This window comes from Rhinoraja longicauda, chromosome 4, assembly GCF_053455715.1.
Source record: "Rhinoraja longicauda isolate Sanriku21f chromosome 4, sRhiLon1.1, whole genome shotgun sequence".
NCBI classification, from domain to species: Eukaryota; Metazoa; Chordata; class Chondrichthyes; order Rajiformes; family Arhynchobatidae; genus Rhinoraja; species Rhinoraja longicauda.
In genome coordinates, this window is record NC_135956.1 from 12,731,920 (window position 1) to 12,750,101 (window position 18,182).

General features: G+C 45.8%; 1 protein-coding gene across 7 annotated transcripts in view; it reads left to right on the forward strand.

Annotated features, from left to right (window-relative positions):
• Window positions 1-18,182, forward strand: part of runx1t1 (RUNX1 partner transcriptional co-repressor 1) — a 136,350-nt gene that overhangs the window by 32,656 nt on the left and 85,512 nt on the right. For 2 of the 7 annotated variants that reach the window (XM_078397204.1, XM_078397206.1), the window contains exon 2: window positions 16,323-16,460. In XM_078397204.1, the coding sequence (XP_078253330.1) occupies window positions 16,323-16,460 (138 nt within the window). The other 5 variants (XM_078397200.1, XM_078397198.1, XM_078397203.1 and 2 more) reach the window with 5 other exon arrangements.

The following is an 18,182-nucleotide window of genomic DNA, read 5'->3' on the forward strand; positions in this document are numbered from 1 at the left end:
CTGAATTTAATTCACAGCTAACAGATCGAGGAAAGGCCTTGACGTGTATGTGTGCGAGACAGAGAGTGTGAGAGAATGTGAGAGAGTGCATGTGAAAGAGAGTGTGAGAGAGGGCGAGTGTGAGAGAGAGTGTGAGAGGGCGAGTGAGAGAGTGTGAGAGAGTGTGAGAGAATGTGAGAGAGTGCGTGTGAAAGAGAGTGAGAGAGGGCGAGTGTGAGAGAGTGTGAGAGAGGGTGAGTGAGAGAGTGTGACAGAATGTGAGAGAGTGTGAGTGAGAGAGGGTGAGTGAGAAAATGTGAGTGTGTGAGAGAGTTCGAGTGAGAGAGAAAGTGCGAGTGAGAGAGAAAGTGAGAGCGTGAGTGTGCGAGTGCATGAGAGAGAGTGCGAGTGAGAGAACGCATGAGTGTGTGAGAGTGCAAGCGTGCATGCGAGTGAGAGCGCGCCTGTGAGAGCGTGCGCGTGAGAGCGCACCTGTGAGAGAGCGTGCTTGAGAGAGAGCGTGCGTGAGAGACCGCGTGTATGTGAGAGAGTGCATGTGTGTGATAATAAGAGAGTGAGTGTGTGTGAGTGTGGGAGAGTGCGTGTGTGAGAAAGTGTGATGGTGAGAGTGTGTGTATGCGCGTTTGTGAGAGAGAGTGCGTGTGTGAGAGTGTGACTGAGTGTGAGTGAGAGAGAGTGTGAGGGAGTGCATGTGTGAGTGTGTGAGTGTGTGCATATGTGAGAGAGTGTGTGAGAGAGAGTGCGTGTGTGAGTGTGATGGTGTGAGAGTGTGTGTGTGTGTGTGCGTATGTGAGAGAGAGTGTGTGTGAATGTGTGTGCGTATGTGATAGAGAGTGCGTGTGTGAGAGTGTGATAGTGTGTGAGAGAGTGTGAGAGAGTGCGTGTGTGAGTGTGTGTGATGGTGTGAGAGAGAGTGTGTGTGTGTGTGTGCGCGCGTATGTGAGGGAGAGTGCTTGTGTGAGTTAGAGTGCGTGTGTGAGTGTGTGTGAGAGTGGGAGCCTTGCTTTCAGTGAGTGGTCCAGATGGTAGCCAACATACGAAGCCTTATGATTTTTTTTTTTTGTCTCCCAGCGCCGTGGAAAGAGAGTGAATTGAAGCATAAGCTGTCATCCTTGCATTTCAACAGAGCCAGCTCTACATCAGTAAGATAATGAAGGGCTGAGGGGAGGGGAGGGGAGGAAACAGTGAGGAACGACCGGGCTTGAAGGGAAATGCTTCTGCTACGGTACCTCAGAGAAGCGCAAGGAAAGTGAACTCTTTTGGGCGGTTTCTGAAGAGGTGCAAGAGTGGTCCCTCCCCGGCAGATTCCACATGGGTGGGTCAGCCCTGCCAGCAGGGGACTTTAAGAAAACACTAATAGCTTCCAGCTGTGTGGAAAATCAGATCCTTTAGAGTCAGAAATGGGAGATTTGAATTTCAAAGCAGGCTGATGCCTTCATTTCTGTTCACCACCATTTGGGCCATAAAAGATTATTTTCTAATATGTCAGCCCAATTGATAGCCAGTGGTCCGAGAATGAAAGGGAAACAAGCAAGCGGGGAAATTTGTACATTGGTGCGTCCGCCCTCCAAGCTGGTGTGGCATTTTGTAGTGAGACCCACCGTAGGATAAGGGGGGCTTAATAACCATTCATCAATTTAATCATTGGCTGATCATTGAGTGCGATGTTATTCAGTTTATCAAGTCTTGCACAAAAGTCAGAAAAGGCTCCGCTGAACTTTGTTAAAGCAGAACTCTGAGAGTAAAATGCTTTTATGTGAATGCATTTTGCCCTTTTTTGTTTATTATTATCCTCTTTCCTCTTTTGTTAATGCAGTCTAACTTAAATGAGTCCTTTTATTTGGTGGTTTGAATATATGAAACTATTAATTCCTCAAAGAAAGCCCAGCTAGGAGCAGGAGCAGATGGGGTATAAAACTACTTGGCTGGGAGTATTGCTTTCAATTTCTGTCAATGAGGTTTCAGTTCTTTTGAATTAACTCACTTAATACCCACTGTGTGAGCACAGATTCGGTGTATTGGATGTGTGGTGGCAGTTTATAGTCGGGAATAGATAGGGAAACATACGGACAAATCTTCATGCAGGTAGCATGATCCGAAAGTGAATTTAAAGTTTGAGGGGAGAAAAAATTTGCGACAGATTTTAACGACTTTAATTTGTTTTTTCTCCTTTTCTTTCAATGTCTAACATACGTTCAACATGTGTGTCCATCTCATCTCCTTTCTTTGCATAGTACAGGCATTATTTCATCCTGACATGTTTGAATTGGAAGCTCAATCTTAAAGCATGTGTGATAATTCCAGTTTAAGTTGTAGGTGAACTTTGTGGTGGTTATGTTGTTGTTGTATTGTCACATGGAACAACTACATGGAGGCTAAAAATGTCCACAGCCAATGCCTATAATTGGCTATGCTTTTGAATCTCTTCATTTGAAATTATGCTGCAGTTGAAAAAGAATTAAAAGTACTAAAACGATACTGATCTTTCTGATTGTAACTAAATCCACTGCTATTTAGGTTGCAGACTTCGTCGTGAGCTTTGCTACTGCCTTGAATTAAAAGTGGTGCAAATCTGATCACCTGGTTTGACCTCGTCACTGTTTAAGACTGTGCCCTTTTTTGAGCGCTTGTGAATTTACACACAGATTTTGTGCACACACATATCTGAGAAAGGACGTACTAGTTCTGGAGAGGGTCCAGAGGAGGTTTACGAGAATGATCCCAGGAATGAGTCGGTTAATGTATGATGAGCGTTTGATGTCACTGGGCCTGTACTCTCTGGCGATTAGAAGGATAAAGGGTGAGGGGGGACCTCATTGAAACTTACCAAATAGTGAAAGGCCTGGATAGAGTGGATGTGGAGAGGATGTTTCCACTAGTGGGAAAGTCCAGGACCAGAGGACGTACCCTCAGAATTAAAGGGCGTTCCTTCAGGAAGGAGATGAGGAGGAATTTCTTTAGTCAGAGGGTGGCGAATCTGTGGAATTCATTGCCACAGAAGGCTGTGGAGGCCAAGTCAAAGGATATTTATAAGGCAGAGATAGACAGATTTGTGATTAGGACGGGGGTCAGGGGTTATAGGGAGAAGGCAGGGGTTGAGAGGGAGAGATAGGTCAGCCATGATTGAACGGCGGGGTAGACTTGTTGGGCCGAATGGCCTAATACTCCTCCTGTCACTTATATCTCCCACAGCGAAAAGACGATTTTCCTTGCCACTAATACCGAGAGGAGTTGAGGTGCACGGAATTGCAAATTACAGTCGCTCGGATTAAAGTAACGTGGGGTGGGGGTGGGGGTGGGGGTGGGGGGGGGGGGAGGGAAGGAGATCCAGCCGTGTGTGCGTGTGTCTGTGGCACCTCTTCCTGTAATTAAATAACGTGGAGATAAAGCCCTGGTGCAGCTGATGGCCACAGAAAACACCAGAGGAGCAGCTTTCGGATGCATAAGCATCCCCGTCTTGTCATTCCTTGCACTGATGGAGCGCCAGGATGCGAATCCCAGAGGAATTGGTTGATGTTAATGTGGATCAATTTGAAGGCACAATTACCGTTTGGAGGATACGTTTGGAAGGGAGGCCTTTGCGAGACGAAAGGACAATGAAACAAAACAATTTAAAAAATAATAATTGCCTATTGTGTAATCCTTCGCCGGCTGTGGTGTTTTGGTTGGAGAATTATTGCCATTCATAATCCTTTGAAGTGTTGCTGACTACATTGGTCCCCTCCCCTCCCCTCCCTTCCCTACCTCCCTCCCTCCCCACTCGCTCCTTTACAGCACATCATTACATTAGGAAATAGCTTCTTGGCTACAGCACTGCTGTGAGTGTTTGTTAACTGACAACAGTTGTCCAAGAGGCATGGATTGATCCACATGTGAACTGAGCATATTCATCGCACTCACAGAGGGAGAGAGAGAGAGGGAGAGAGGGAGAGAGGGGGAGAGAGAGGGGGAGAGGGAAAAAAAGGGTCAGTTTTTTTTCCTTCCCCTCTTGTTCCCACATGGATTTCATCAGCGGTTTAAGGCGGTTACAGGAGATGGGGGAGAAAAAAATGCATTTGCATTGACAGAAGCTGGGAGCTGGTGGAATCTACATGCAGACAAACATGTGAATCATAGACTGTGCAGAAGGCTGAAGGAAATACTCCAGGCATCGTGGTGGAAAGATTGCAACGAGTAAGGGCGCAAACAAATCAAAAGATTTATCTTTCTGCTTTTTTTTTTTTTTTTAATGTAAATCTCTGGCGAGGGCACAGCTTGTGTGAGGGTCTGCTGAAGAAAATTCTTGTTCCCCCCTCATCTCCCTCCACCCCCCTGTTTGGCTGCTGTCTTGCCTCCCCTCCCCTCCCCTCCCCTCCCTCCCTCCCCTGCGTTGGTAAGCAGAGATAGAGTAAGAGAAAATGATCAGACGAGAGGGGGCTGAGGCAGTGATCATTTGTGCACACATCAAATGTCATTGTTCTGTCTGCGGAGACAGGGGGGGACGGACTTGGTGCAAAGGGCCACATGCGCCGCTCCTGCCATCATTCACGTTCTCTGCTCCAAGTGCAATCTGGAGTGTCAGCTCTCCCTCCCTCCGTCTGTTAATGCCTGGCAAAGGCACGTACCCACTCTCCTGCCCGGAGCTAGGGTCCCCCAGCCGGCCTTATGGCTGTCAGCTTCCCCCTCTCATTCCACAGCAGGGAGACAGTAAGTGCACTGACTCCACTCCTGTGTTTATGCATTCTTTTTCTTATAGCAGCAGCACCAGCAGCAGCAGCAGCAGCAGCAGAAGCAGAGTGTAAAGGTGTGTAGTAGCTCAGTTACTAACGTCAGGTGAGTGGCGTGGAAATGTCCCCCTATTCGCTGGCCGCGAGTCATAACGTTGAGAGGATACATTTGCTTTTGGAAGTGGCCGCCCTCCCTTCCTTCCCACTGTATGTAACCCGTTGATTGTCATTGTCGCGCTGTACTGGGTCTTGTGTTGAATGCGGCATGTCAACCCCTTTTGTTTTGGTTAGCTCTACTCCGCCACCCCGTGAATTGTCGGGCCATGTGGCCCACGGTGTTGCATTGTCTTAAAAAGTCAGATGAAAAATATGTATCGGGGGAAAAAACTGAAAGTGCACAGTTAGTTGTTCGTTTGCCAGAGTATTTTTGGTTGGAAGTCCCGAAGTGGCTGCTGTTTTAAGACGAGCACACTTCACAGATGGTGTTTTGAAACTCTATATGCGTGTCTGCTCTGCTGTGTGTAGGTATTTTTTTTTAAAAATTGGTGGGGAGTGATTGAAGACATCTCTGACCATCATATTGAGCTATTAGCTGGCACCCCCTGTGTTTACAACACATTTGTGTTCATGGGTTTCAGGCTATGCTTTCTGCCTGTGCGTAGCTGCTTTGCACTGTAATGTTTACTCGGTGATATGTGGAAGCTGGTGATGTTGTGCTGTCCTGTCAGTCCCTGTAACGTGCGTAATCAGCAAATAACAGATGTGTGTAACCACGGCATGTGTGGCCTTTAATTTTTTTGAGCATATCTGACACTTGACCGTTTATTTGATATCCATTTGTACTATAATAGGCTGGGATGGTGTTCAGAAATCCCCCTCCAACTGTCATTAGATTTCCATCTCTTTGAGAATAAGCTTTTTATCTTTTTTGTTTAAAAAAAACCACACACAGTTGGATCCTTAAACTATCTACTTCATTGGGCTATGCTTGATCGGACATTGCTGGCTTTACCTTGCACTAAACGTTATTCCCTTATCATCTATCTGCACTGTGTAAATAGCTCCATTGTAATCATGCATTATCTTTCTGCTGACTGGTTGGCACGCAACAAAAGCTTTTCACTGTACCTCGGTACACGTGACAATAAACTAAACTGTAACTGTATAACTGCAAAAACTGAAACTAGTTTGGGTGGAAAAATATTCTAACTACTTTAGACTATTTTCTAAATGTTATTGAGATTAAAGGACATTTTATAACTCTAATATGGATAGATATGCCATGAGCTTTTATCCTTAATTATTTGGAGTGATGCTTTAGTTACATAGACCCTTTGATCATGAGATGTACATGTGGGATGCCGTGATCGAACATCAATATAAGCACAGGAATCCCGGTATGATCTATTTCCACAAGTCCCTGTGAAAGCAAAAGCTAGCCATCATTATCAGTGTTGCAGAACATTAATAAAGTTAAGGGACCAACTATAAATCACGAGAAATTTCCTTTAAACATAACTGCACTGAGTAGGGCAAAGTGGACAACCGAACTGTTTCAATAAATTAAAAAGACCACGCACACTTTATTTCAGGATTTCCACTTAATCCCGTCTTTCTCTCACGCTCCCAACATTCTTGGAACCTTTTAAAGGGAAACAAAAACGAAGTAAGATTTTCGTTGGTGTAAGCAAATATTTGTGTGAATTGTGCGCGCTTTAAGTTGCAGATTGCAAAGTTGTACGTTTCAATGAAGGTTGAACAAAAGTCGTGGTTTTTTTTTCTTCCCCGATGAGGTTTGCCCATGAATATCCATGCGGTGAAGCTGTCAGGCTGGTTGTACACAGGAGAGTGTTTGTGAGGGAGGCTACTATAGTGTACAGTTTCACAAAGCAAATCTTGTGAACTCTGTACAGTACTTGGAAAGAACAGACGCAGGCTTATAAATACAGCACCCTCGATGCATCTGGTATTGCTCAGGGTCATTTCCGTGAAAAGACCATCGGTGATCACGGCCATTGTAGTACAAAATGATACTGTTCTATTAGAAATGGCCTGGCATTAGGTCAGACCACCCTCTTAACTTCTGCTATCCAGATGTGGCCACAGCTCTTTTCCTTTATATTTCAAAATTGGTTCTGTTTTCGAAGTCTGGTTCCACTTAGTACATCTCCATCCTAGGGCGCATTTCATAAATTGTCCACATATTTTTCTTAGCAGAGAACTTAACTGGCTGTAATTTTTAACACATGGTTATGTCATGTGATATTTTCAAAACACTTGCAGACAGCGCTGAGCTAGTCCCAGTAGAAATAAACAGCCACCCTGCCGCCAGAACATTTATAAAAAATAAGTACAAGAGACATACCTGCATTTTATTTGCAGAAGAAACATTATTTTAACACGGATTTCTAGGTTATGGTTCAAAATGCTTCAAATAAGCAATGGGCTGGTTTTTGGATGGCTTTTCAATTAAATTCAATGAGTACTTTTTTTTTTACAGTCGGCAAATGTCCATTTAAAGTTAAGGAGAATATCAAGTAGTTGTTATGTTTTGACAAATATGAATAGACAGCAGATTGTGCTTTGTCTACATGGTTCCAAATTGTATTGTAGAGGGCAAGAGTGAATCTTTTAGTATTTTTGAGAGGCGACAGAAGTCAGAGTTTTTTATTTTTATTTCTCTCTCTCTCTCTCTCTCCCCCTCTCTCCCCCTCTCTCCCCCCTCTCTCCCCTCTCTCCCCCTCTCTCCCCCTCTCTCCCCCTCTCTCCCCCTCTTTCCCCCCTCTCTCCCCCCCTCTCTCCCCCCTCTCTCCCCCCCTCTCTCCCCCCTCTCTCCCCCCCTCTCTCCCCCCCTCTCTCTCCCCCTCTCTCTCCCCTCTCTCTCCCCCTCTCTCTCCCCTCTCTCTCCCCCTCTCTCTCCCCCTCTCTCTCCCCCCTCTCTCTCCCCCTCTCTCTCCCCTCTCTCTCCCCCTCTCTCTCCCCCTCTCTCTCCCCCTCTCTCTCCCCCCCTCTCTCCCCCTCTCTCTCTCCCCCTCTCTCTCTCCCCCTCTCTCTCTCCCCCTCTCTCTCCCCCCCTCTCTCTCCCCCCCTCTCTCTCCCCCCCTCTCTCTCCCCCTCTCTCTCTCCCCCTCTCTCTCTCCCCCTCTCTCTCTCCCCCTCTCTCTCTCCCCTCCCTCTCCCCCTCTCCCCCTCTCCCTCTCCCTCTCCCTCTCCCCCTCTCCCTCTCCCTCTCCCTCTCCCCCTCTCCCACTCCCTCTCCCCCTCTCCCTCTCCCCCTCTCTCTCTCCCCCTCTCTCTCTCTCCCCTCTCTCTCTCCCCCTCTCTCCCTCCCCCCCTCTCTCCCCCCCCCCTCTCTCTCTCTCTCTGTTATTTCTGTGTAAAAAAAATGCTTTCATCTAAAATTAGTTAATCTGTGAGTTTGGAATCACGTTTGAATCATGTTCTTCCCTTGTGGGTTAAAGATAGTGGGGTTTTTTAAAAAGAAAAAAGTTTTTCTGAAATGAAGTTCTTGAATACCACCAGTCACCCGAAACACAAAATAAAAGCTTTGGCTTTTTGTTGATGGTCCACTCTAACGAAACAAATGATTTTCATATTGTGGTCGCCTAGACCTCGTATGCTGTGGCACCTTTGTTTCGAAGGAACCCTAAAGCGTAACTCATTAGGGTCACATGTGGCATTTTAGGCAGGCAGCATCTGAATATAGTCCAAGTCCTTTCCATATAAAACATTTACGTTTTCGGAAATCTAAGCATGTTCTGCAACGTCACGTTTTTTCCTTATTTAAAAAAAAACTAAGGAGCAATTTTATCCTTTACTTATCGTTTTTGCATCAAGTCCTATGCATTTATTTTTGCTTTATGTTTAAATATCCTTTTATGGTCTAAAATGTTTCATGTAATGTTAGATAATGCTGGGTTTAACAGCGTTACCTAGGTTATTCCAAGGCGAGCAAATGTACTCGCAATAAATGCTGCCTGAAAACTGTAAAATCATAGGGTTTTAGCAGCTTCTATGGTGTAAAATCCAGCTTGATTAATGCAAAGTGCGATACAACAAAATAAATATAGGGCCAAGTATTTTGGCACTGGAGTGGCTGAAACCCTCTGACTTTCTTTAAAAACCAGCCATGGGTTTTTTAAGGCAGGGAATTCCTTCAGATTTGTGTTACGAAAATATAATTAGAAGAACGGACTTGGAAGAAAAAATGTAATTCTACCATCTTTTTGTTTTTTTAATTTTAATGTTAGAATTAAACTAAGAGGCCTTTTTGACCTTGTCTTTAAAACAATATGTGAACGAGCTTTTGTGCTTCAGCAATTGGTAGCTTTCTCTCTCTCTTCTCCCTCTCCCTCTCCCTCTCCCTCTCCCTCTCCTCTCCTCTCCCTCTCCCTCTCCCTCTCCCTCTCCCTCTCCCTCTCCCTCTCCCTCTCCCTCTCCCTCTCCTCTCCCTCTCCTCTCCCTCTCCCTCTCCCTCTCCCTCTCCCTCTCCCTCTCCCTCTCCCTCTCCCTCTCCCTCCTCCCTCTCCCTCTCCCTCTCCCTCTCCCTCTCCCTCTCCCCCTCCCCCTCCCCCTCCCCCTCCCCCCCCTCTCTCCCTCCGTCTCTCTCCCTCTCTGTCTCTCTCTCTCCCCAAAGGCACTGTGCAGATTGCCTGCTGAAGTCTCTTAGCCCTCACCTTATTTAATATAATGGAATAACACTGCTCCAGGAACCACCTTGTACAGATGAGGCAGCCCCTGGGACTTGCACTTCAGGGATCGAGGAACCGAATGCAAAGAAATGTGAAAATCTAAGGGGACAACAGGGGGATTGCAGGGAAACAAACCCCAGCACAGGGACACTAATACATCTTCTTGACAAGCGGAGGTTTGATGGGACATGTATGGCATACTGTTCCATCTGGTGCTTATGATTGCATGGCATATTAGCCTGCTGCAAGTTGATAATGTATTCAAGACAAGCAGCTCCCCCTGCATACCTTGCGAGCTCTCCTTCCCAAGACTGCCATTTGAATCTTGACGATCTTGCCTTGCATGTTCCACCTGTGTTCCAGGGGACAAGCGTCTTTTTATTTCACACGCGCGCTCACACACGCGCCACGAGAGACGTGGACTCTAAGCATCTGCTGCAGTAGCCGGGACCTGTGTTATTTGTGTAAACACGCACAAAAGGCCGGATTGTAAATCTGACTTGCGAGCGTGGCTTGTTAGAACCATAAACCAATCCTCCCGTCCCGGCCTCTAATTACGGAGATAATTGCGATCAAACAGCGTGAGTTAGGGGGGACGGGTCACGGGTCACGAGAGCAGACATTTTCAGCATTGGTTACAGAGCCATCATGCCAAGCCTCTTGGCTCGCAGCTAGCTTTTCGCTGTGAAGCACCCAGTTATTTACAGAGGCCCAGAAGCATCATCGTGCTCAGTGCTTGGCATAACTTGACACATTGGCTTCAGATTTCACCATAAGCTTTGATTGTATGTGAGGACATTTCCAATTATTCCCCCTTGGTAGGTGATAACGTTTCTAAACAACGTTAATTTTGTAATGAAGATATGCTGTTATTCCTCTGAACCAGTTAAACCCAGAAAATCTGTGGCAGTCAGGTTGAGTAATCTGAAATATTTCAGCAAATGCTTGTGAGATGGAGTCACACAGCGTGGAAACAGGCCCTTCGGCCCAACTTGCCCACACCTACCAACATGTCCCATCTACACTAGTCCCAGCTGCCTGCGTTTGGCCCATATCGCTCCAAACCTGTTCTATCCATGTACCTGTCTAAATGTTTCTTAACTTTGCAATAGTCCCAGCCGCAACTACCTCCTCTGGCAGCTTGTTCCATACACCCACCACCCTCTGTGTGGAAAAAGTTACCCCTCAGATTCCTATTATATCTTTTCCCTTCACCTTAATGTCCTCTGGTTCTCGATTTCCCTCCACTCTGCGCGAGAGACTTTGTGCGTCCACCCGATCTATTCCTCTCATGATTTTACACACCTCTATAAGATTCCTTGAGTTATTTGACATAGCAGTCAAAAGCTATGTAGGAAGGAACATGATAAAGAAAATTATCAGTTCAGAGCTATGCATTTGATGGATTGAAAGATCTGTGGGCCAAAGGGCCTGTTTCCACACTGTATCACTTCAGTTTAGTTCATTGTGTAGGAAGGAACTGCAGATGCAGGTTTACACCGAAGATAGACACAAAATGCTGGAGTAACTCAGCGGGACAGGCAGCATCTCTGGAGAGAAGGAGTGGGTGGAAAACTGTACCTGTCTGCTTTTGGAGAGATATGCGAGCATTACTTTATACACTTCACGCCATGTGAAATCCGTGGAAACCCAACCTCACCCAAGTCATCACCTTGTATGAAAGAACACCTTGTTTCAAATGGACTGAATCATTAATGTAACCAGCGTGCATTGAAGTAATTTCATTTGCTCTATTTTGTGCCATACACTGAGGATTTTCACAACAGTGAAGACTGTTGGATAAAGGAATTTGGCACCCATTCATATGTGAACATAGATAATATTTTTTAAAGCTGCAGCAAGCATGATTTATATATTTTTCTGCTGTCTTTTAGTGGTCTTTAAGCACCTCGAACATAAAGTTGTCCTGTATTCACCATCTTTCTGTGGGGGGGATGGGGGGAGAGGTGGGGGAGAGGGAGAAGTGGGGGGGCAGATTCTGTATTTTTGCTCGCAAATCTTTTGTTTCTATTGATCATGAAGCTTTTGATTTTAAAGTTGTATGGTATCATCAATCGAATTCTTTCTTTACATTAAAAAAAATAAAAATTCATTTTTGCAATTAATTTGTATCACTCAGGGAGAGCAAAATGAAGTCAACTTTCCCGCAATTATGCTTTTTAAATTAAAAAAAATATAGTATTTCCGACAGATATTCAGTTGAAAAGATCCTTTTGTGAGCATTTAAAAAAAAGTAGGCATTCAAAATGAGCCTGCTACCTAGAATGAATGGAACTGATTTACAAAGACTGGAACCATATTTTCCGAGTTTACATCAAGTCACTAACTTTACTGGGAGCTTGCTTTTTTTTTTTAGGGGGGGATATGGATTAGGACTGGCCCATTATTTCGACATTATCTCCATCATGAATTGATTGTGCTAAACAGCACAGAATGAGTTGCAGATGGTGGCGTTACATTTAATTTGGTGGATGTCTCTGCATTGGCTCCATCTCCGATCCAGCGTAGGTTGGCTAAGCGTGGAGCCTGGCTGACACCAAGCTGTCAGTATAGTGGAAGCATGTGTCGGTCGGGTTGGGTATGGGGGGGGGGGGGGAGGGGAGGCAATTTTAATCCTTCGCAGAGCCACGCTGCACACGGGTGACTATTTTGGATGGCTTTCAAGATTCGGCGAGGAAGTTCAGCATTAGGACTAATTGTGTGTGCTAAAGTGTGGCGATACACAGAAGTAACAGGATTTCTGATTTATATAATTACAGTTTATGCTTCAGTACTTGTAGAACGCTGTGCTATTTAAGCATGAGGGATATGAGCCTCTTGTATAAGTAACAGATTAATTCTACAGGCTTCTCTCCCTAGTGTTTTGGAGCTGGTTTATCTGGCCAGTCTTTTTTAACAGTACAGCGTGAGTGTTAGCAGAATTGGAACCAGATGGGCTTGCATTTCCCACTGTTATCTTCCAACCAGCCCTGGCAAGCACTCCACCTCGGCATGTCAGGAATATTTTCCTTTTATTTTGGAGAGACTGACTTCGGCGTTCTGTCTGGAGTAACATGTGGCTGTTAGTTTTAGGTTTTAGGGGACTGAAAAATATATGTGGTTCCCAACGCTTGATCAGGTAGTGAGGTGAATAGACAGGATGCACTGCTGGAGAATGACCGGGTCTCAGATACCAACCTGATTATTGGTCTTCCGTACAATCTGAAATGTAAGTAAACTATTTCAAGAACAAAACCTATTTGGATAAATGAGTGATGAAACCTGAAAGACCATTTTACTCTTTTTTTTAATTTTGTTTTGTGATCCTAATATTCTGGGAGGAAAAAAATTACATTTACCAATAAGTTGAGACATTTATGGTATTTGGAGGTTGTTTTTTTTCCCCCCTCCAATGTTAGCACGGGTTCTTTCTGTTCTCTAAGTATTTTTATTTAATACCGATTTGCAAACCAGCATCATATGTATCTTGGTGCGTGCACTGATGAATCTTTGTACATTTATATTTATATTTTGTACTTTAAACTTTACTTCGTTTCCGGTAATGTGGTGGTGCGCAACCTTTGAATTGTTGAAATAAACAGAAATTAAAGAACATTTTAAGGTAATCGTCTAATCGATTGACAAACTCCTATTTTACCTTCATGAGCTGTGAGCTGTCGTTCAAGATCGGAAACTCTCTGTTTTTAGTGAAAGCTGTTTTTTGATTCGAAAGATTCTATATATCCGTGCTTCATATGTAAATGGTGAACATAATGGTGTAACATCATAAGTGATAGGAGCAGAATAAGGCCATTCGGCCCATCAAGTCTAATCTGCCATTCAAACATGGCTGATCTATCTCTCCCCCCTAACCCCATTCTCCTGCCTTCTCCCCATAACCCCTGACACCCATACTAATCACGAATCTATCTACCTCTGCCTTAAAAATATCCATTGACTTGGCCTCCACAGCCGTCTGTGGCAATGAATTCCACAGATTCACCACCCTCTGACTAAAGAAATTCCTCCTCATCTCCTTCCTACAGGAACGTCCTTTTATTCTGAGGCTGTGGCCTCTGGTCCTAGACTCTCACACAAGTGGAAACATCCTCTCCACATCCACTCTATCCAAGCCTTTCACTATTCGGTAAGTTTCAATGAGGGTCCTCCCTCATCCTTCTAAACTCCAGCGAGTTCAGGCCCAGTGCCTTCAAACACTCAAAGACAAGAAATAACATTGTAAACAAACATTGCGCAGGTCCCGATCATAGTGTCTGCCTGTACTTGGACCCATTTAAATCCCAGTCCTTGGCTTCCTTTCCACAACTAAGTCCCTTCTCTCCCACAACATTCATTATTAAGCCAAAATAAAATGACTGCTTCAGTTCTGGAAATGAGAAAATCATAGATTAGGTCAAAGTTGAAAAGGACTGCAATGGAAGAAATTCAGACAATAAGTATGTAAAATGAGGTGATTGAGTAAAAGTGAAACACACTATCACACTGAAGATAGTACGATGATTAGTGCAGGTGTCGGGGGTTTTGGGGAGAAGGCAGGAGAATGGGGTTGGGAGGGGAGAGATAGATCAGCCATGATTGAATGGCGGAGTAGACTTGATGGGCCTAATTCTGCTCTTATCACTTATAACCTTATGATCTTAAGAAGAAAAGGTAGGAAAAGGAAGTACATCTTTGTTTCAAAATTTCCAGGGATATCTCCTGATTAACATCATAATGTATTCCTTTAAATATTTGTGCAGAAGAAGAACTCAAAGATTGAAGAAAGTTACTTGTGAATTCTCTCGTATTGCTTGATTGAAATTGAAAATTCAGATATGACATCTATATACTTTGTTCCTGAACCACAGCCAAAACAATCCACGATAGCACAACAATTTTAGGCCCACCTTACTCACCGTCGTCCCTTTGGTGCTAATGGAAGAACGTTTCATTGAAATCGGTGTTATATTTTTAGTTATTCACATTTTAAAGTTTAAATCTATCTCCTAGGGAGGGAGAAAGGGAGGGGGGTGGAGGGAGGGGGGAGGTAAGGAGGCGGGGGATGAGGGAGGATAAGGGGGGTTGAGGGAGGGAAGGGAGGGGGGAGGTAAGGAGGCGGGGATGAGGGAGGATAAGGGGGGGGAGGGAGGGAGGGGGGGGAGGAGGGGGGGAGGGAGGGGGGGAGGGGGGGGGGAGGGGGGGGAGGGAGGGGGAGGGAGGGGGGAGAGGAGGGGAGGAAGAGAGGGGGGAGGAAGAGAGGGGGAGGAAGAGAGGGGGGAGGAAGAGAGGGGGGGAGGAAGAGAGGGGGGGAGGAAGAGAGGGGGGAGGAAGAGAGGGGGGGAGGAAGAGAGGGGGGGGAGGAAGAGAGAGGGGGGGAGGAAGAGAGAGGGGGAGAAAGGAGAGGGGAGGGGAGGAGAGGGTGCTGCACCAATGCAGGAGAGGTTTGGGCCCAACGGGTCCACTTGGTCTAGTTTTGTTTTAAAGTTAGTTTAGGGTATCAAAAATGTAGTGCATTGAAATAGTCGATGGTGTGCATGAATTAATTGTTGTGTATCGTTAATGTAGCTGCCCTTCTAAATGAAACACATTCATAGAACTTGGAACAGTTCAGCACAGGAACAGGCTCGTCAACCCAAAATGTTCCTGCACGTGATCCATTCCCTGCATATAGAAACATAGAAAATAGGTGCAGGAGTAGGCCATTCGGCCCTTCGAGCCTGTACGCACCGCCATTCAATATGATCATGGCTGATCATCAAGCTCCGTAACCTGTACCTGCCTTCTCTCCATACCCCCCTGATCCCTTTAGCCACAAGGGCCACATCTAACTCCCTCTTAAATATAGCCAATGAACTGACCTCAACTACCTTCTGTGGCAGAGAATTCCACAGATTCACCACTCTCTGTGTGAAAAAAAACTTTCTCATCTCGGTCCTAAAAGACTTCCCCCTTATCCTTAAACTGTGACCCCTCGTTCTGGACTTCCCCAACATCGGGAACAATCTTCCTGCATCTAGCCTGTCCAACCCCTTAAGAATCTTGTAAGTTTCGGTGGCGCAGCGGCAGATTTGCTGCCTTACAGCGCTTACAGCGCCAGAGACCCGGGTTCGATCCTGGCTACCGGTGCCTGTCTGTACAGAGGTTGTACGTTCTCCCCATGACCTGTGCGGATGTTCTTTGAGAACTTCATTTTCCACCCACACTCCAAAGACGTATCGGTTTGTAGGCTAATTGGCTTGGTATAAATGTGAAATTTGTCCCTAGTGTGTATAGGATAGTGTTAATGTGCGGGGATCGCTGGTCGGTGTGGACTCAGTGGGCTGAAGGGCCCGTTTCCACGCTGTGTCTATAAACTAAACTAAATCTGTGACATCCTAAATGCATATAGATCAAAAGTATCATATGAAAGATGAGACTACTGTTTGAGTCACAGAGAGTGATGGAGTCTTACAATGTGCAAACAGGCCCTTCAGCCCAACTTGCCCACACCTACCAACTTGTCCCATCAACGCTAGCCCCACCTGCCTGCATTTGGCCCACATCTCTCTAAACCTGTCCGATCCATGGACCTGTCTAAATCTTTCTTAAACTTTACGATAGTCCCTGCCTTAACTACCTCCTCCGGCAGCTCGTTCCATGCACCCACCACCCTTTGTGTGAAAAAGTTGCCCCTCGGATTCCTATCAATTCTTTTCCCCTTCACCTTGAACCCATGTCCTCTGGTTCTCGATTTCCCCTACTCTGGGCAAGAGGCTGTGTGCGTCTACCCGATCTGTTCCTCTCACAATTCTGTACAGGATGGCTGCTATTATTTTTCTTTGAAGGGGGTTATGAGGGGTGGGGAGAGGGGTGGTGACTTGAATGATAATATTTCACTGTTGCTTCAAGCCATGAAATAACTCCGATGCTCTTTTGCCTCTGGCAGGTCACACTGAGAAGCACTTCACGATGCCAGACTCCCCTGCTGATGTCAAAACACAAACCAGGTTGACACCTCCAACAATGCCACCCCCACCAAACAACCAAGGAGCACCTCGAACCAGCTCATTCACACCAACAACATGTAAGGGGAAATCTTGCTTCTTAGTTTTATTGGTAATATTATTTCTGTGTTCCGTCTGGTCCGTGTGATTCCCGTCCGGTTGTGCCTACAATCAGAAGTTCTAGCAGCAGAATTGGGCCCATTCGGCCCATCAAGTCTACTCCAGCCAGTTCAGTTTAGTTTGTTGTACGTGACCCGAGGTACAGTGAAAAGCTTCACTGTGTGCTAACCAGTCAGCAGAAAGACAATACATGATTCAATCATGGCTGATCTATCTTTCCCTCTCAACCCCATTCTCCTGCCTTCTCCCGTGACACCCGTACCAATCAAGAATCTGTCAATCTCCGCCTCAAAAATATCCATTGACTTGGCCTCCACAGCCCTCTGTGGCAATGAATTCTACAGATTTACCACCCTCTGACTAAAGAAATTCCTCCTCACCTTTCTAAAGGTACATCCTTTTATTCTGAGGTTATGGGCTCTGGTCCTTGACTCTCCCACTTGTGGAAACATCCACTAGTATCACAGAAGGTATCTTAGTCAGAGGGGGATAAAGAAGAAGAGGACAATGGTGCAGCTGGCAAAGCTGCTGCCTCACGGTGCTAGAGACCCGGGTTCCATCCCGACCTGTTTGTGTGACGTTTGTACGTTCTCCCTGTGATCACGTGGGCTTTCGCTGGGTGCCCTGATTTCCTCCCACATACCAAAGACGTGCAGAAGTGCAGGTTAATTGGCCTCTGTTGGGAAGGAACAAAAACATGCCCCTGGTATGTCGGGTGTTGTTGAGGAAGTAGGAGAAAATAGAAGTAGTGCGAATGTGTGAATGATGGTTGGTGTGGACTCGGTGGGCCAAAGGGCCTATTTCCATGTTGTATCCCTAAACTCTGAACTCCAAAACTCGAGAGAGAGAGAGAGAGAGAGAGAGAGAGAGAGAGAGAGAGAGAGAGAGAGAGAGAGAGAGAGAGAGAGAGAGAGAGACCTGCCAGATGGTCGATCGTATGAGAAGTGGGCTCCAAATGGGTGCAGCGGTAGAATTGCTGCATTACAGCGCCCGAGACCCAGGTTCCATCCTGACAACGGGTGCTGTCTGTACGGAGCTTGTACTTTCTCCCCGTGACCCACGTGGGTTTTCCCCAGGTGCCCTGGTCTCCACCCACACTCCAAAGACGTGCGGGTCTGTAGGTTAATTGACTTCGGTAAAGATTGTAAATTGGGTGTGTGTGTGTGGGGGGAAAGTGCTAGTGTGCGGGGATTGCTGTTCGGCCCGGGATCGGTGGGGCAAAGGGCCAATTTCCGTGCTGTATCACTAAACTAAACTAAACTAAAGTAAGGCAGGGTGGCGGTGGAGAAAGTTAACAATCGGCTCTGTGTCTCTAAACTAAAAATGTAAAATTTGCAAGAATCTTCCAAAATAATATTGTGAATTAGTCAGATGGCCCAAACTCACTGAAGCAACTTTGGCTGTGGCTGTGGGATTGGACGTATGTATTTATTTATTTTCGTCCCGTTGTGCTTTAACCCTGACCGTCTCGCTGGAGCTCTACTGGCAGGTGCGTGGATAAATATAACCTCCGCACTTGGCCTAGTGTTGGCCAGTACACCTGTTTTACTTTAGACTGACAATGCTATTTTCAGATGTTTCCATGCCGTATGCATCTCCCCAAGCAAAAGATAAAGTAGAATCCTGCCAGGGTTTACTCGGTGCTGCCCAGCACATGTAAGAAGTACGATTCTTGTTTTCTG